The sequence below is a fragment of the Oncorhynchus mykiss genome, chromosome 17 (genome assembly GCF_013265735.2).
Source record: "Oncorhynchus mykiss isolate Arlee chromosome 17, USDA_OmykA_1.1, whole genome shotgun sequence".
Lineage (NCBI taxonomy): Eukaryota > Metazoa > Chordata > Actinopteri > Salmoniformes > Salmonidae > Oncorhynchus > Oncorhynchus mykiss.
In genome coordinates, this window is record NC_048581.1 from 73,096,894 (window position 1) to 73,117,068 (window position 20,175).

The 20,175-nt window shown below is 44.5% G+C and overlaps 1 protein-coding gene across 1 annotated transcript; it reads right to left on the reverse strand.

Annotated features, from left to right (window-relative positions):
* Window positions 1-889: 889 nt before the first annotated feature.
* On the reverse strand, window positions 890-6,918 carry LOC110494527 (inositol hexakisphosphate kinase 2). Its single transcript, XM_021569664.2, has 5 exons — window positions 6,175-6,918; window positions 4,025-4,229; window positions 3,369-3,523; window positions 2,828-3,003; window positions 890-2,686 (listed from the first exon to the last, which is right to left on the reverse strand). Exons 1-5 carry the CDS (start codon window positions 6,410-6,412, stop codon window positions 2,138-2,140), a joined length of 1,323 nt encoding a protein of 440 aa, XP_021425339.1. The 5' UTR covers window positions 6,413-6,918; the 3' UTR covers window positions 890-2,137.
* Between the last annotated feature and the right edge of the window lie 13,257 nt (window positions 6,919-20,175).

The window sequence follows — 20,175 nt, forward strand, 5'->3', positions numbered from 1 at the left end:
TGAAAGTGATACTCCTGTTATTTAGATGGGAATTCCAGCCTCAATTCTTAGATGTTATCGGAGAGCAGTCTGACCCTGTGGTCAGGTCTTTCCCCCTGACTAAGCAGGTGGTGGTGGGACTGCATCATGATGGACATTATGGAGCTGCAGTTCTCCAAACTAATCCTGGATTAAATTTTTCATAAATGTGCGGGCACTGTGAGGCATTCCCAGTCATCACTCGCCCACACAATATGACCTTTCCCCTCCATCAAATAAATGTAAACTAAGAGCATTGCCAGCTTTCTATTATAAATCAGGGGTTACACTAGTTTTCCATGTAAAAACATGAAGAGCCATTACAACCAATTGGATTCGGTGGGAGTACGTTTGGCAGATTGGACAGTGTTGGAGTAAATTAGTATATTTCATTGGTTCCAAAAAGACAAGTGACATTTCAATGTGGGGGTTAAAGTTGAAATCTGCATAAGGTGAAACAGCACCACTGTTTGTCCCCAGCGTCTTTATTCAGAGACTGGCAGCGCGATACATTTTCTATTATAATTGCAGAACATATTGTGGTGTTCTGTCATGCATGCAATGATGTACGAGGGAAAGAAAGTGTTGGTTGTTTGAAGTAACTTCTTTGTTGTTGTAATATACCAAACTGATGTGGCAGTTTCACCAACTATGGATTCCAGCAAGATGGCTGTTTTACTGTAGAAGCAGAAAACACTAGCAATACAAGTTGTTTTACTCTTCTGTAAAAATGTTAAAATGTCACTTACCGTTACACCCCTTAGGCACTCAACCCATTGCTGGTTGTTGTCTGGATTTAGTGAGATGAAGCCCGACATCACTGTATAACACAGTATTAGTACACAAAGGGATAGAAATAGAGGGCAGAGCATTTGCCACAACCAAAAATTGTTTTATTTCTCCAACAAAATGTGGACAAGACAGATACAAGATAGGAGATATCTGAACATAAAACAACAATATTAATTAATAATCAGATTAATAACATGGAATGTAGTCTTTGTATCTCCATTCACTTTCTTTTTTACACGTTTTAGTTTAAGAAACATGTCAAATAAATAGATCTACAGGTACCTGACTAAATAAAGGAAACACTTGAGTAAATGAGGGATACGAAGTATATTGAAAGCAGGTGCTTCCACACAGGTGTGCTTCCTGAGTTAATTAAGCAATTAACATCCCATCATGCTTAGGGTAATGTATGAAAATGCCCAGTTGCCCACTAGTTTGGCTACTATGGCTAGAAGAGATCTCAGTGACTTTGAAAGAGGGGTTGCAAAGGAGCACAGGGGGTTTATAGGGTGTGTGTATTTTAGTATAATTTTTTATTTTGTGGGTGTGTCTCAGTCACCAGATTTCAACCCAACTGAACACTTATAGGAGATTACGGAGCAGCACGAGACAGCGTTTTACACCACCATAAATAAAACAACAAATTATGGAACTTATTGTGGAAGAATGGTGTCGCAATAAAGTAGAATCTATGCCAAGGTGCATTGAAACTGTTCTGGCTCGTGGTGGCCCATTAAGACACTATGTTGGTGCTTCCTTGATTTGGGCAGTTACCTGTAAAAGGCCTCTTGTAATCTAATAGCTTACAATCTGAATACACCGCAGTCTCTTCTTTGAATCCAAAGGGAACGGGATGGCAAAATAAACTGGTATAGTAGAAAAATGGAAGATGTTTTCCCTTAGCAACTTTAATTTCACACAGGTACAGCAGTTTCTCTCTTTTGCTTTCTCAAATCTGCCCCATCAGTAGCACACAACATCAGTGCATGTGTTTGTGTGTATATTAGGCAGCAGGAACCGTTGGAATCCGTGCTTGCGGTCATGGACTTCCTTTCACTGGGTAAAATAATCAAGTTTGTAAAAGAGTAAGCAGATAAGGGTGACAACTCACTGAGTTAACTGAAGATCGCAAATGTCTCTTTAAACATGAACTAACATGGCCCTTTTTATCCCCCAGGGACACAAACAAAAACACCCAAAATAAGCACCAAGAACAGAAACAAGGACCTTGTGGAAAACAGGCTACAGCAATGTTCAGCATGCCCCTAAGGCCAGCCTCTGTAGTCCAGTGTGATGCTTCTTCCATGAGTCCAAAAGAGAGACTGTTTTAGTCTGTGCTGTGGTCCTCCAGCTTGGAGATGATGGCGATGAGGTTCTGCAGACCAAAGATGTAGCCACTGTCCTGGCCCTCGTGCACCACACTGTCCTCCACAAAGTCGGGGCAGGTGGTGTGTGCAAAGTCAATCATCCTCACGTCCACCGCCGGGTCAGGGCCTGTATCAGATCGGGCTGCCAGGCACCCACCACCAGCGCTACCACTACTACTGCGGGTAAACCCAAATGCACCTGCTTCTTCATCCTCTTCCACTTCCTCCTCAGACAAACCGTCCTCGGGGGCCCTGTGTGCGTGTGTGCAGGGCGGCTCGCCGTCATAGATGATCAGTAGGGAGGAGGAATAGAAGCGGTAGGACTCACAGCTCTCAAGGGCTGCCTGCATCTCCCTGAGCCTCCGCAACACCGGGGAGAGCAGCTCACGCCGCAGACGCCGCCCGTCATGGAAGAACTGGAACAAGGCTTCCTTAAAGCCCGACAGGGTCAGTTTACGCCCAATGTATTTATCCATGAACATGAGCTGACCCGAGTCTGACTGGTATACCTGAGAGAGAGGTAGGAGATGGAAGGGTTCAGAAATTAATTTTTCTGCTGAACTAAAACTAAGCTATGACTCCCCAATAGATCATGTCAGGCTCTACAATTCTGCCCCATCCCCATCAATAACACACAAGTTTGTGCCCACCTGCATGCCACAGAGGCGTACTCCGATGGAGGCTGAGGTGCTTTGCTGGCACTTGCGGATTTGCATGACCTTCTTCTCCTCGGACACGTTGTCACCGTGCTGCCGCGTTCCCATTTTCAGGTCCAGCACACACGGAACCGTGTGTCGCCACGTCAGGTTCTCCAGCAGGATGAATTCTGGGAAGGGGTCCTGAGTCAAGGAGCCTTTGGCCATAGGAGAATCACATGTTCTAATGGACCTGGTTGGAGACAACTCTCCACTAATGCAATAGGAAGACCTGACTCCCTCTCAGCGGACACTAATTCAGATGGACCCGACACAAATCCATCTTTAGCCTTTCCTCACATCAATCTACTTCACTTAAACACATATGTCACAAGTACATTATATGTAAGATTGTGAGGCGACATTGGGCACAAGATTCTGCAGAGTGAAGAAATAGGCAGTAGCACACAGTAATAAGATCAGGTATGTGGAAAACCCCTGCAGGCAGGTGCTGGATGGCCTGATGTTTAGAGTAGTTATGGTAATGAGAGGATACTGTACTGGTTGCGGTGCTTGGCGTTCTCCTTCATCCTCTGCAGGTGTTTCTGTTGGAGTTGGAGTCTCCAGGGGTTGTGTTGGATGGCGTTGCTGCCTTCTAGAGGCACCTCCTCTTGCTGCAGCCACTCCAGCTCCTCCTCCTCATGCTTATGACTGGGGAAGAGAGGGGAGTCAGGCGGGGTGGAGAGCAGGGAGGGAGTCTCCCTATTGTACCATTAAGTTTACGTTCTAGAACCTTTGATACAATGTGTCTCAGCATAGGTGTCAGGTAATGTTATATGGAAGGTACATGACAAAGATCGGCATATTATAAGTGTATGCTTGGTCAGATAGCATCAACTTTGACTGTCCTGTCGCTTCCCTACCCTTTACCCTTCCCCTTGTGCTCTGCCCCTCCTGGCCTGGCGATCAGGGCTCTGTTCCATAACCATCTGGCTCTATCTAACCCCAGCCTGGTCACACCATCTATTCACATCAGATGGGTCCTGCCTGCTTGTATTTCAGAGTGTTTTCTGTGTTAGTGTGAGTCTGTCAGTTATGTGTCAATGATTGCGTGTGTTCACCATAACAATCACCAACTCTGGTGCCCTGCATGTCTCTTCATCAGGGTCATAGTAAGTCTCCGTAACAGAGTTTCAATCTGTCTCGTCTCACCTCATGTCCTTGTCTTCGTGTGAGTCCAGCAGACTCCGGGCAGACAGCTGCTTGTTGCCCCAGTGCAGCATCTTGCTGTATGGCTCGCCGTTGACCGTCAGATCTATATTCTCCAGGTGCCCAACCCCAGAGTCACTGTGCAGGGGGTACGCTATGAGACACAGGTTGCCCTCCTCATCCTCTTCAAAACCCACAGATACCACACCTGAGAGAGAGAAAGAGAGAGAGAGAGAGAGGAAAGGAAGAAGACAAACCCGTAAGATATCAACCTCAGAAACAGCAATGGTTCTTTTGACCGTCTCTTGATGAAACTCTATTTTCATTTCTCAGCAGCAAACAAGAAACTGGGAAGTATTTGGAGTCTTACCCCCAACTATTTTTGCTGTCCAGCATTCTTTTTTTAACTTTTTTTTAACTTACAGAGGCGTCTGCCCTGGCTTCTCTCAACCTGATCAAAGGACCTGGACAAACAACTTTATAACAAAACAGAGATACAGATCTCCCAACTCCACATAGACACAGAGAGAGAGAGGCAGAGGGCGATATGGGGCATGGAGACAACAGATAGAGGCTGTGACATTATGGAAATCTTGTGTGTATATATGTGTACAGTATGTTGTTGTGTAAACACACACAATATTATACTATCACTCATGCAGAAAAGGAAAGTCACTCCAAAACAGAAACCACACAAGGCTCAAGCAGATGCAGTTAAAAATCAGATTTATTTGAAGTGATTTGAGATGGTTTCTCCAACCATTATAGTAGTAATATTATTACACAGTAAATAAAATCAAACATCTTAAACACACTGTCACCAACACCAGAGTACCAAAAACCACAAATCATGTAAACCTATGCATATTGCCTTACAACAAGTTGTACAGTGAGAGAACAGCACAGCAGCATACATAGTCTCTGTAGATGAACCAGACGGATGAACTCAAAGCCTATTTCAATCCCTCAGTCACTCTGACGTCATTCTGCCCATCCCGTATGTACAACATTCTAACCCCCCTCCCTCATGAGACATCCCCCACCCTGCCCCATCCAAAACCACCCTAACCTCTCTCTGTGGGGATGATTCCCCTCTGGGGGTGGGATGCATAGAACACAACCGCTGCAAATTGACATGGAAGGGTACAGTAGCGCAAAGGGACAAACAGTTGAAGATTAAAAAGTGAGATAAAGTCTAGGATTCATTGGCTCCTATAGGATCAGAGCACATTTTGTGGTGTGAGTATATGAGATCCAAAGCAACTGAGTATCAAGCCACAGCCTTGTTTTAGAATGTTAAAAAGGATATAGAAAGCCCCCGGTTTACACACACAGGTTCACTTGTCTGTCAGGTACTAAAGACAAACAGCTGCAGTGACCCGTAGTGTTAGATAACCCACTGTTAAAGGGCTAAACAGCGGAGGGGAGACGCAGCACTGGTGGTGAACAGTGAGAGTTAACAAGATATGGTGGACTTTAGGACCCTGCCTTCTGAACCTCAAGCCTTAGATACTGATGTCATCGTATGATAGATTTAACCCGCTCCTTGCTGAATTATTTCTGAAAATGTTAGAAAGCATTTCTCTGCGTGTGTGCGCACACACACACACACACACACACACACACACACACACACACACACACGGTCTTCATGTGTACTATACTGCATTCTACCTGCTCTGTATGCTCTCTGTGTAGAGAAACACAGCTCCTACCTGTCTGTGACTTACCTCCAATGCTTCTACACACAGGACAGCACACCCTGGTGGTGCTCCACTGCTACATCGCCCTCCTGTGGCCAGATCCAACAGCACCGCCTACCGCACAGCATCCTGGCTGGGTGCAAAGTCCTAACCTGGGCCTTAGAGAATTGACAGAACCCACCTGATCCATCTGTGAAGGGACACCGTTCGACTCCCTAAAAAACACCCTATATCATAATACCTTGGACTAACATGGACCGTGAACAAGGAAAAGTGCAGAGAAAAAAAATGCATGCACCTGCAATAATGAGCTAACCTATTTTCCCATCGCATTCCACACCAATCAGGAAATAGCGAGAGGGGGAATGGGATATGGTCAAAAGAGACAGCCCAGTCACACACAGTAGATGGCAGTGGAGGTGTGGTAGAGGTTAGGGGGTACAGTCTTACCTCGGTACTGGGGGGTGAACTTCCTCATGGCGCTGGGTAGGCTCTTGTAGAACTGGTGCTCTTGGGGGATGAGGGGCTTGCAGATGGTCTGCTCTCCAAAACGCAGCACGCAGCAGTGGCCCCCCACCTGGTGCATGAAGGGCTCAAGCGGGACTCCTTTCTCCAGATAGTGTTGTAGCTGATGCTGCGTTTGCTGCTGCTTGGCCTGCATGGTCTGAGCCTCCACGGCCGGACTCATTCTCCACTGACCCTGATCCGGAGCACAGTGATGCCACGCACATTAGCCTCCCTCCTCAGGGACACCGTGCAGCAGGGCTGTCGGACGACCACCCACGCAGACTCTCTCTGTTGATGTTTATTTTGATCCCTCCTTTCCTGATCTCTCCTCTGTGTAGGAGGGATTCTGCAAGATGAAAACAAAGAGTGACTGGAAGGAGGAAGAGAGAGAGAAAGAGAAATATCGTCTCAGCGTTGGTCAATCTTAAATCCCGTTTTTCCTCCTGGCCTTAGAAAGTAGGCAGTGGTGTAGAAACAGAAAGTCCTTTGTGTCCTGAGGTTGAAAATGAAGGTCTGCTCTGCAGAGTGTGGTCTGAGTGAGACACAGCCTGACTGAAAGTCTCGCCTGCTGCCCACTGAAACCCTTCTGACACTGACAGCCTGTGCTCGCTCGGACTGGTAAAAAACTCACAAGCACAAAAACAGATCCGCCCACTCAGCCCACTTCCACCAATCACAAGCAGGTTGTTGGGTGGTACCCATTGAGGGAAGAGAGCAAGAAAACAAAGAGGGATGGAAGGGGATTGGGGGAGGGGAGAGAGAAAAAAGAAAGAAGCAGAGAAACAGAGAGAGGAGGGATGAAGGCAGAGCTGAACTCCGCTGTTCGCTCTGTATGACAGAAGTCGTTTAACCACCTCACTCAACAAGCTGCATTTTCTAATTCAGACCAACAGCTGAGAGGGTGAGACTGGTGGTCAAATAATGCAGACCCAGTGCCCACATACAGTCTAGCACCACATACAGCCATTTGACATTTGCAAAGACAGTCAAATATGTCACAAAAACACTGGTAAACACAGTAACAAATGGTTTGCATTTTGACAAATAACATTGAGAGCCACAGAATGTTGATTATAGAACAAACAGCAGTCTGGTGCAAATAATGGTGTCAGTTAAGGTAAAGGTAGTCTCAAGGGCAACATAAAACAGTGTTTGTTGTCTTCCAGATTCCTCTGAAGATAAACTGCCAACATTGCCTATAACTACTAGCTAGGCAAAACATGCTGACTGGAAGCAGGGCCCTGTACAGCAGAAAGAGTCAGTGAATAGCGAGAGAACAGGGAGTGATTGTGTTTCCTGAGCTGCAGGGCGGACACTAATCCTTCCCTTCGTGGTAGCCTAGGCTAATCTGTTTCAAGAAGGGAGAACATACCAACTCCTCATTCACAGAATTGCCAGTCACAACAAGACAGGTAGGGGCATTTCCATGGAAAAGGACCCATGAGCACCAACACGTGAAGTTCATTGGAGCATACCAAATTGGGTGTCAAATGAAAGCTAAGAGTCTATATTTTTGTGAAATTAAGTATCAAGTAATGGTAGACCTAGCAATGAGTTCAAATTACTATATCAATTCTGTTTATGAATGATGAATTCAAACTCTTATCCCCAAAAATATTAAAGGGAATTACTGCAACTGAATTGGATACAATGGGAAATCATAATAGTCACAAACCACAGTTGGGTCACCTTCTACGGTCCTCCCTCTTCCATACTGTTATGTTCAGCAACCCCTCCCCTCCCTGTCTGTTTCTCTCCAGTTAAATGTCACCTCTCCCAGCTCTTAGACATCTAACCACGAGTCCCCTCTCTTTCCATTTACTGTGAGCATCAGCCTCACCCACTGAGCACTGACCGACACCGGATGTCCACGGACGTTGAAAAGTATTTGAAAGTTGGTCAGTCTGCCCTGGCCTTGATGTTAACGCCCACAGACAGACCGACCGACACCGGATGTCCACGGACGTTGAAAAGTATTTGAAAGTTGGTCAGTCTGCCCTGGCCTTGATGTTAACGCCCACAGACGGACCGGACCAAATCTGAACCTATCATAGACGTTTCACAAGTTTGGATAGCACAGTGCAGTACAGTGAGTAGAGCACAATAGAGTAGTCTAATACAATGCAGTGGTACAGTACATTGTAATGTACTGTCATGTACTCCAGTGTGCTGTATTGTACTCTGCTGCACTGTGATGACCAAACTTGTGAAACATAAGGAGAATGACAAACATAATTATGCATTTCTGTGTGTAGTACAGACCAGGGACCCATGATGTAAAACATTACCATAATTATGTTACAAGATATAAATCCACTTCACTTACTGTAGTTCAATAACCAAAATATATGTTTTCTAAGCTAAGGTGCCACGTCATAGCTGACTCCCCAGTCTTCAGCAGACATTTCAATCTTCATTCAGCAGATATTTAACAGAGTTTTTGGTCACATAAAAACCTGAATAAGATTTGACTATAATTCCATTACCAAAGCTCTTCCAGTAAATTCGTTTTTGTAACATTTTCTGTGGAAATTGTTAAAAGCAGTCGTTGTGCATAAAGTTGCATGGCTTGTTAACCTGTAGGGTGTGTGTGTGTGTGTGTGTGCGCACACAGTAATATCTCTAATCCAGCATCCTGGAAAACTACAGGGAAGAAAAGGGGGAAATGGAGAAAAAAAACAGGAACTAAAACACAGACAAACACAGGTTGACGGCACAGGGCACAAAGGGACTGTCAGGTACATTATACAACACTAATGAAGCAAAACACTGACACTGCTCTGGCTTTGTCTCTTGACCAATCATCTCTGACCTGAACATTGGTCAATATCCATGCCAACGGTAGCCTATTGCCAGCAGACATGCTGACTTTGGCCTAGACTTTGCAGACACTTGCAAGACTTTAGGGAGGGGCACAAGAATGTCAGAGAGAGAGAGAGAGAGAGAGAGCGATGCTAGTGGACTTGCTGAAGAGCAGTAGCGTGGCATGGGGCCATTAGTGAGGTAGATTGTTTAATGCCCTGAGTGTTCCTGTCGTGTGTTCCAGAGAGACAAAGAGACAGCGATCTGCTGACAGACCAGGAACCCAATAGGAGCACAGAGCTCAGGGAAGTTGTCCTTTTCACCTCCACAGTCTCCATAGAATGCACACAGACGTCAGTCACAGCCCCAAATGACACGTCTTGCCAATAATGTCTGACCTACTGGCAAATAACATTCTCACACCAATGGTCCTTGCCAGCACTGCAGACATGTTGACTTTGGCCTGAACTTTGAAGAGACTTGCAAGACTTTAAGGGAGGGGCACAACAATGGACTTGTTTTTGAGGGAAATATCCCCAGGAGACCCCAAAATGGATTAGAAGCGTCCAGCCAGCAGAACTAGACAGGATCAGGATGACATTCTACCCTATAGAGCTGTGACTGACTGACATGCTGAATGGATGTCCTATCAAACTATGGTATGGAGGTACAAATAAGTCAAAAACATCTGTCTACAGCCCTCAAACGCATCTCTAGACCTAGAAGTCAGTTCCACTGCATTTTTTTATTGTTCCCCTCTAAATCAGGGACTGGTTAGACCTGGGACACCAGGTGGGTGAAATGAATTATCAGGTTCAACAGAAAACCTGCAGGCTCCGGACCTCGTAGGGTAAGAGTTGAATATCCCTGGTCTACAGTGACACTGAGGGTCTGACAGGTCTGCTGTTCAGCTGGGGTTATTGTCACCATGCTAGTTTCTCACGGCTGCATGAGGAACGACAGAGGTCGGGTTGTGGTGGAATGTCAGCGCGCCTCAGACAGAATGTCTTGGAGTATGGTGGTGGGCACATTGTGGTGCTGGAGTGCTCATAGGGGGCAGGAGGTGGGCAAGGTTAGTTTCATACTAACATGAGGCCAGGGGTACTGGCACGTTGGGCAGAGCAGAACAGAGGAGTAACTGGAGTGGGGATAATATGTAGGTGCTGAGTGACTTCAGACAGAATGGAGGAACTACTGTAGTGAACCCAGAGAGCATCCTGGGGCTATGAAGGACACATGGACAAAGACTGTAGCTCGTAAACAAGCAAGCTAGCACTGTAGGCAGAATTGAGCTTACCTCCAAAACATCCTGGATTTGTAAAGCTACTTCTAGGAATGTGTAAGGCCTATATTTTAAGTGCATTCGGAAAGTATTCAGGCCCCTTGACTTTTGTTTAATGTTACAGCCTTATTCTTATATTAACAAATATTAAAAATATTTTTAACCCCCCCCACCTCAATCTGCACACAAAATGTTGGCAAATTGATAAAAAATAAAAAAAAAACTTTAAAATAGTACATTACATAAAATATTACAAGTATTCAGACCCTTCACTCAGTACTTTGTAGAATCACCTTTGGCATTGATTACAGCCTAGAGTCTTCTTGGGAATGATGCTAAAATCTTGGCACACCTGTATTAGGGGAGTTTCTCCCATTCTTCTCTGCAGATCCTCTCCATCTCTGTCAGATTGGATGGGGAGCGTCGCTGCACAGCTATCTTCAGGTCTCTCCAGAGATGTTCAATCGGGTTCAAGTCCAGGCTCTGGATGGGCCACTCAAGGACGTGTCCCGAAGCCACTCCTGTGTTGTCTTGGCTGTTTGCTAAGGGTTGTTGTCCTGTTGGAAGGTGAACCTTCAGAACGCTCTGACTGGGGTGGAGCAGGTTTTCATCAAGAATCTCTGTACTTTGCTCGTTCATCTTTCCCTCAATTCTGACGAGTCTCCCAGTCCCTGTCACTAAAAAACATCCCCACAGCATGATGCTGCCACCACCATGCTTCACTGTAGGGATGGTGCCAGGTTTCCTCCAGATGTGACGCTTGGCATTCAGGCCGAAGAACCTTGTTTTTCATGGTCTGAGTCCTTTAGGTGCCTTTTGGCAAACTCCAAGCAGGGTGTGATGTGACTTTTACTGAGGAGTGTCTTCCATCTGGCCACTACCATAAAGGCCTGATTGGTGGAGTGCTGCAGAGATGGAAGAACCTTCCAGAAAGACAACCATCTCCACAGAGGAACTCACCTCCCTGACCAAGGCCCTTCTCCCCTGAGAAGGGTAGCCAGCTCTAGGAAGTCTCTCTGTGGATCCACATTTCTATTTAATAATGATGGGGACCTTCAATGCTGCAGAAATGTTTTGGTACCCTTCCCCAGATCTGTGCCTCGACACAATCCTGTCTCGGAGCTTTACAGACAATTCCTTCAAATTCATGGCTTGGATCTTGCTCTGACATGCACCGTCAACTGTGGGACCTGATATAGACAGGTGTGCAGTGTGCCTTTCCAAATGTTTCAATGCCTTTCCATGTTCAATCAATTGAATTTATTTTTAATACATTTGCAAACATTTCTAAAAACCTGTCATAAATCTATATAAGAATAAGGCTGTAACATAACAAAATGTGGAAAAAGCCAAGGGGTCTGAATACTTTCCGAATGCACTGTATTTAGAATGGAATAGATAGGCTACAGGTGTAGTAGGCATCTTAAGCCAGAACTAATATCACTGACTGACTGTACACAAGAACAAACGCCACAACACACCTCTGCTGACCTGTCTCCTCCCACTCTTGCTGGGCTATTTCAGGAAGAAGGCTCAGATGGCTCACCTCAGTGTCAGCCTATTCCCCAGACGGACAGATGACGGATCAGTCCAGATTACATCAGACCAGTGTGCTGCTGACCAAGTCTTTACAGGTCACCACGTAAGCCCTCTGTAAAATACCAAAGAGCTACCGGCTATTCAGAGACTAATACAAAGTGCCCTCCAAACAAACACACATTTAGAAAGGCAGACAGACATGCACACAGTCAGGCAGAAACATGCACATCATTTACAGACTACACTAAGTAGGCTTAGAATGCTTTGTATTTTTTACACACTGTACCAACATTCTCTCCACACGTTTAGAAACACGAACAGGCTACACGCACATGATAGGTAACAGGTCCAGAAATACCAGCATTGATACCAGAGTGCAACGGGTGACATTTGATTACTTCAGCCATCCGGACACAGCTGCATTACCTTGGCTACAGATGTGCCCACAGCCCACACCACATAAATCCTCTAAAACCTATCCATAGCATGTATGAAGGGGGTCACTGATCTTTCTCACTGGCGATGTCAAGTTGCCAATGAGAGATGCCAACCTATTTGACCCACTTCTGAGGGCATCATGCTAAGGCTGCAGGCAAGCAGAAACTTTAATTCTCTTCCTAAATTGACTGATTCTAAATGGAATTTACCCTTTCCTGGATTCCTACAAAACAGCCAAGCCCATCCAAAGCCCCCCTCTTAATGTCTTCTAATCTAAGCCACTGCAGTACGTGAGTCAATCTGTCAGAGCTGAGTAATGCCAAACACAGCATCATAACAGCACCCACCCACACACACACACACAGCATCATAACGGCACCCACTCACCCACACACACACACACACACACTACGGCTGGGCGATATAGTATTTTTGCCATATCACAGTATAAAAAATAAAAAAACATTGACGGTATTTTATGTTTTTTTAATAATAAAAGTACTACATTTGCTTTATGAGTAGTGTGTCACCCTAGGGTGGCTACACATACATTCTAAGTGATTCAATGGGTCTTTCTCCATTCTGATTGAACAGTATAAAACAATTCAACCCCAAAAAGTAGTCGTAATTTTCATCAATTTCTGCATTTGAGATCATTTCCACACTGCTACGCAAGGCTGCACAATATGGGCAAGTAATCTGGGCCTTATTTTTAACCAAATGTTGCAATTTGACTTGCGATTTAGAGCAAAACACTTGGGTTAACTGTTGGAATAATGGGAATAGAATGTCTATTCTAATTATATAGTTAGAATATAATAGTGGGCGCTTTTAACACAGTGTTGTTTGACGAATTAAAATGCTAGGGAGGAGTTATTGTGACAGGGTAGGAACTAATGTGTTGATAGGTGTTTCCTATGGGACCCTATAATCTCACAGGTTTGGAGTGGACAAAGTTTAGTAGACTTTACCCTTTGCCAAAGTTTTTTAAAAAGTGTTCAGAAGGTGTGCAAGGGCGAATAGAGTTACTGCACACACTTCACAGAGCAGGCGTTCCCTAATGGAAATACACAAATGCATGTTAGAACGAGCCAATAGGCTCTCGCTAGCTCGTGCTTCTGCCTACTATTATTAATTTGCTCCCATTGGAAACAACAGGCTGTGGTCAACCTGGATTCCGTTTCAATTAACAGGTGTGCTTTGTTAATTGAATTTGTGGAATTTCTTACTTAATGTATTTGGGTCAATCAGTTGTGTTATGACAAGGTAGGGTTGGTATACAGAAGATAGCCCTATTTGGTAAAATACCAAGTTCATATTATGGCAAGAACAGCTTGAACAAGCAAAGAGAAACAGTTAATCATTACTTTAAGACATGAAGGTCAGTCAATGCGGAAAATCAAGAACTTTGAAAGTTTCTTCAAGTGCAGTCGCAAAAACCATCAAGCGCTATGATGAAATGGGCTCTCGAGGACAGAGTTGCCTCTGCTGCAGAGGATAACTTAATTAGAATCAAATCAAAGTTTGTCATGTGCGTCAAATACAACAGGTGTAGTAGACCTTACAGTGAAATGCTTACTTACAGGCTCTAACCAATATTGCAAAAAAGGTATTAGGTGAACAAAAAGTAAGTAAAGAAATAAAACAGTAAAAAGACAGGCTATATTCTGTAGCGAGGCCACATACAGACACCGGTTAGTCAGGCTGATTGAGGTAGTATGTAGATATGGTTAAAGTGACTATGCATATATGATGAACAGAGTAGCAGTAGCGTAAAAGAGGGGTTGGCGGGTGGTGGGTGGTGGGACACAATGCAGATAGCCTGGTTAGCCAAAGTGTGGGAGCACTGGCTGGTCGGCCCGCCCAATTGAGGTAGTATGTACATGAATGTATAGTTATAGTGACTATGCAAGGCCTCCCGGGTGGCGCAGTGGTTAAGGTGTGCCACTAGAGACTCTGGGTTCGTGCCCAGGCTCTGTCGTTACCGGCTGCGACCGGGAGGTCCGTGGGGCGACGCACAATTGGCCTAGCGTCGTCCGGGTTAGAGAGGGTTTGGCCGGTAGGGAAATCCTTATCTCATCGCGCACCAGCGACTCCTGTGGCGGGCCGGGCGCAGTGCATGCTAACCAAGGTTGCCAGGTGCACAGTGTTTCCTCCAACACATTGGTGCGGCTGGCTTCCGGGTTGGATGGCGCTGTCTTAAGAAGCAGTGCGGCTTGGTTGGGTTGTGTATCGGAGGATGCAGGACTTTCAATGCAAATAGTCCAGATAGCCATTTGATTACCTTATGGCTTGGGGTTAAAACTGTCTTTTTGTCCTAGACTTGGCACTCCGGTACCACTTGCCATGCGGTAGTAGAGTCACTGTGGGGATGACGTCCTCATTGATAAAGCCAGGGACTGATGTGGGGCACTCCTCAATGCCATCGGAAGAATCCTGGAACATTCCAGTCTGTGATAGCAAAACAGTCCTGTAGTTTAGCATCTGCCTCATCTGACCACTTTTTTTATAGACCGAGTCACTGGTGCTCCCTGCTTTAATTTTTGCTTGTAAGCAGGAATCAGGAGGCTAGAGTTGGTCGGATTAACCAAATGGAAGGCGAGGGAGGACTTTGTACGCGTCTCTGTGTGTGGAGCACAGTAGACCTATAATTTTTTCCCCTCTGGTTGCACATTTAACATGTTGATAGAAATTTGGTAGAACTGATTGAAGTTTCCCTGCATTAAAGTCTCCGGCCACTAGGAGTGCCACCTCTAGGTGAGTGGTTTCCTGTTTGCTTATACAGCTGACTGAGTGCGGTCTTAGTGCCAGCATCTGTCTGTGGTGGTAAATAAACAGCCACGAAAAGTATAGCTGAAAACTCTCTAGGCAAGTAGTGTGGCCTGCAATTTTTCACAATATACTCTACTTCAGGCAAGCAAAATCTATAGACTTCCTTAGATTTCGTGCACCAGCTGTTGTTTACAAATATGCACAACCGACCAATTATGATTTTTTAACGCCGATACAGATTATTGGAGGACCAAAAAAGCTGATACCGATTAAATCGGCCGATTTTAAAAAAACAATATTTGTAATAATAACAATTACAACAATACTGAATGAACACTTATTTAAACTTAATATAATACATCAATAAAATCAATTTAGCCTCAAGTAAATAATGAAACATGTTCAATTTGGTTTAAATAATGCAAAAACAAAGTGTTGGAGAAGAAAGTAGAAGTGCAATATGTTCTATGTAAGAAAGCTAAAGTTTCAGTTCCTTGCTCAGAACATGAGAACATATGAAAGCTGGTGGTTCCTTTTAACATGAGTCTTCAATATTCCCAGGTAAGAAGTTTTAGGTTGTAGTTATTATAGGAATTATAGGACTATTTCCCTCTATACCATTTGTATTTCATTAACCTTTGACTATTAGATGTTCTTATAGGCACTTTAGTATTGCCAGTGTAACAGTATAGCTTCCGTCCCTCTCCTCGCTCCTCCCTGGGCTTGAACCAGCAACAAAACAACAACAGCCACCATCGAAGCTGCGTTACCCATGCAGAGCAAGGGAAACAACCACCCCAAGGCTCAGAGCAAGTGACGTTTGAAACGCTATTAGCGTGCGCTAACTAGCTAGCCATTTCACTTTGGTTACACCAGCCTCATCTCGGGAGTTGATAGGCTTGAAGTCATAAACAGCGCAATGCTTGACGCACAACGAAGAGCTGCAGGCAAAACGCACAAAAGTGCTGTTTGAATGAATGTTTACGTGCCTGCTTCTGCCTACCACCGCTCAGTCAGATACTTAGATACTTGTATGCTCAGTCAGATTATATGCAACGCAGGACACGCTAGATAATATCTAGTAATATCATCAACCATGTGTAGTTAACTAGTGATTATGATTGATTGTTTTTTATAAGTTTAATGCTAGCTAGCAACTTACCTTGACTTACTGCATTTGCGTAACAGGCTCCTTGTGGAGTGCAACGAGAGAGAGGCAGGTCATTAATTGCGTTGGACTAGTTAACTGTAGTGGTACTAGTTAACTAGTTCATGGTCAAATTGCTACAAATAAACCACTAGTAAAGAACACCAATAAGAAGGCAAGACTTGCTTGGGCCAAGAAACACGCAATTGGGATGAGTTGGACCGCAGAGTGAAGGAAAAGCAGCCAACAAGTGCTTAGCATGTGTGGGAACTCCTTCAAGACTGTTGGAAAAGCATTCCAGGTGAAGCTGGTTGAGAGAAGGCCAAGAATTTCCAAAGCTGTCATCAAGGCAAAGGGAGGTATTTAAAGAATCTGATATATACTTTGATTTGTTTAACACTTTTTTGGTTACTACATGATTCCATATGTTATTTTGTCTTCACTTTTATCCTACAATATATATATATTTTTTTTTAAACACTGGAATGAGTAGGTGTCCACTCTTGACTGGTACTGCATTTTCTCCATATTGCCCAGCCCTAGTTCCCACCCTGACTTCATATCCTGCTGGTAACCAGGATAGCAGAATTGCATCACTGGCCCCAGTTAAGGCTGTCTGGACTTGAGGACACACCCTCATTGTTTGAATCTTTGAAAGCAGTCTTCGGAATAAAATGTAATAAATAAATATATTTGCTTTGAAAATAATCTAGTTTTGTAATGGAGTGTGCTTCTCCTCAAGTACGTTGATTCAATTTGCTGAGAGTTTAAATATTTCTTATTAAAGGACAGCATCTGAACACTCTGATCAGTGGTGCAAGGGTGTGCGCGACAGAGTCTCTTTTCACTAGTTTAGCCATTGCCCCCTACTGCTAGGGGTAAACGGGTGTTGACTCAACCCCACTCCTCGGTGTTCAGTCAGTGTCCAAGAACCCAGAGAGCAGCATCTGTTCATAAACAGGCCAAGGTCACAGGGATCTAGCATACCTGTAATGGGTGTGTGATTTGTTTGTGTTTGAATGTCGTGTCATGCCATTTCCATACAGTGGCCAGGGATGCGCAGCCTCATAGCATCTTTGCAATGGAAATGAAGGCCTTATCCACAACATAGCCAGTAGGTCAATAGGGTCTTCTTCTGTGGAGAGGCATCTCTCTCCTGTCAACTTGACTCCCAGGGCTCTACAGTGTGACCATTTTACTCCCGTATGCACCTAAATATTTTGCTGTATGACCTGGAATTTTAAGAGGAATAAATGAAGGATTCTAGCTTTATTACCCATAAATATTTTTCACTGTGCTCCTCAATTTGTGTTCGTCTACAGTTTTCAAAATGTGCTCCTTGTCGAAAAGGTCAGAGCCCTGACACCACAGCATACATGGGTTAGCTGACAACATCACGAAAACGATGTGCACGCTTCAATGGGGCATAAGTCTGTTGTGATTTTGGATGACTAGATAGCTAGCAACAATGACAAGAAACTACCAAACTTGATGTGGCTCATTTCAGCTAGTTTCATCTTGTTCTTGATACCACGTCTTGAGGTGTTTTGACTGATTTTATGTCAATGCTAATATGGCAAAAATTCACAAACTAGCTAACCAACAACTGTAATGATGTATTTGACAGACAAGTGCTCAATGTATTTATGTTTTTAATAAACAAACACTGGAGGCTAAATATATTTCACATGTTGACAACCATCTAAGACAACTCTGTTTTGCCCCAGTTGCGCACGTGTCCATTTTGTTGCTAAACAGCCAACAGTTCTATAGGTTCAGTGTGTCAAGTTGGTGTGTGCAACAGCCTTCCTGAGATTTCCTCACCCAGAGATCTCATCTCACCACACGTGAGGTGACAGGATGGGTGTACACATGCCTTATGGCTCATCAACACTAAATATAACTGCTCTCTCACACACGCACACCTCTCACCCTAAATATCAGCAGTCACACACCTTATCACATGCTATTAAAAGCCTGAGGGGCCTGAGCGCTGACAAACACAAAGAAATGCCACCACCACTGACAAACATCCCATCCATGCACTTAGCCAAGGCCTGGCTCTCCTTAGGACCCATGTACTTAGTTCACGTTGTCCTGCTTTGTTCATGACCAGAAAAGGAGAGCCAGCCAGTACAAGTAGCCTATCAACACTGTCCACCTATCTGCTGTGTATCAGACACTTACAGGACTAGAGGCCCAGGTAAACCAACATGATAGAAAAGGATGGGGAGAGGGTTGAAAAGGGAAAATGACTTCCCTGGAGAGAAGGAGAGCAAGAGAGAGTCTGGACAGGCTGCCTTTGGGCAAATCAAGCTTGGCTTTTAAAGATCCACTTGGAAATATGATCATATTAAAAAAGGAAATATGATAATTACAGGGTGACTGAGGGCTGGAATCTGCTCTCACCCTGGAAACACAATACTTACTTAAGTCAAGATCCTGCACAGTGCACCCTCACACACTAAAAACAGCCCGATTGTTGGGAAGCAGCATTGGTGGTCTGATGTAGGTGGGTTATTAGGCTGCTGTGGCTTCATGTTGATAATAGGTTTTTGCTTCAGATGCATATTCATTAGTCAGTGTGTGTTTTTAAAACAAGTGTGGGCAGTGACGCAGGCTGTTGACAGAAGTTATTTAGGCAGGAAACAGTGTGTTTTGGTGTCCTGACCAACAATTTGTGCCATGGTTCTGCATTGCAGTGCTTGTGTGAACACGTGAGGGAGAGTGCATGTGTGTCTGGATAGATCACAGAGGTAGCACTCCCTCTCCTCTAATGTCTAATGAACCCGCCCAGCCAAAACTCTCCATCTGCATTGCTTGCTGAATCACTATCAGAAAGGAAGAGCAGTGTCTGATGGATTGAGAGATGGAGTGTCTGGCTGGCTGTTGAGGTGAGCTGGCCAGCCAGCGGATTGGGTGATGGGTGTGATGAAGGCCCCTGAGTGGGTGTTGATGGGGAAACTGGGCCTGGTCCAATGAGCAGGCCACTGAGTCCCACAGCAGACAGAGAGCTGCAGAGCACAGTGGAAAAGTACTGCAGCCTGTGTCACTGAAGAAAGTGTTCTGATAGCGCAAGACACACACATATTCAGTAAACAAACAGACAGAAAAAAAACCATAGCCTACATTCTTACAGGCAGCTAAATAGATGAATACATCCACATACAGACTGAAAATATGTGCAATAACAAACCCTACAAGTAGCCTACGTTACAACAGATTCAGATCAGCTGAGAGATTTGCAGACATTTTCCATATCTTAAACATAAAAGTAATTTACAATTCAAGGTCTGTGCCAATGAGTGGGGAGATGGAATATGTTCAGTGTGTCAGACTGATGATAAGAGAGTAAAGAGTAGCCCTAGTCATTTTTACCTTCTCTCCACCATCATCACCACTCCCTCTCAATACAATTCCTCTGTCCCCATCGACCCCTTAAAGCTGCAATGTCTAACTTTTTGGGTAACTTGACCAAATTCACATTGAAATGTTAGTTATAGATCAGTCATTTTCATTGAAATCAAGTCTAAGAAGCGGTAGATCTGTTCTATATGCGTTATTTCTATGCTTCCCGTGCTTAAGCTTACTTTAGGTTTTGTACACCAGCTTCAAACAGGTGAAAATACAATATTTTGGGTTATGGAAAATATATTTCACAGCGGTTTAGATGGTACAATGATTCTCTACACTACTTGCTTGTTTTGTCACGAACTGAAATGAGGATATATTAGAATTTTAGCAACCAGGAAATGGCAGAGCGATTTCTGCATAGTGCACCTTTTACAATCCCACAACATCACTACTTTGCACTTCCCTGCTTCCACAATCTGAGACTAAACCCCTTTGCAGTCTCAAATCCCTTCATACTCTTCAAGTCCATAATTCTCTGGGTGATCTGCTGCACGTGATCACCAGCTGAAGAGAACAGGAGGGATCAGCCTGACCCTATCATAGCAAAATA

Excerpts from the sequence above, each read along its gene's own strand:
- LOC110494527 (XM_021569664.2), bottom strand. The coding sequence starts at position 6,412 with ATGAGTCCGGCCGTGGAGGCTCAGACCATGCAGGCCAAGCAGCAGCAA. Across the intron at positions 4,230-6,174 it reads GTTCACCCCCCAGTACCGAG|GTGTGGTATCTGTGGGTTTT; the intron begins GTAAGACTGTAC and ends TCTCTCTCTCAG. Across the intron at positions 3,524-4,024 it reads CACGAAGACAAGGACATGAG|TCATAAGCATGAGGAGGAGG; the intron begins GTGAGACGAGAC and ends TCTCTTCCCCAG.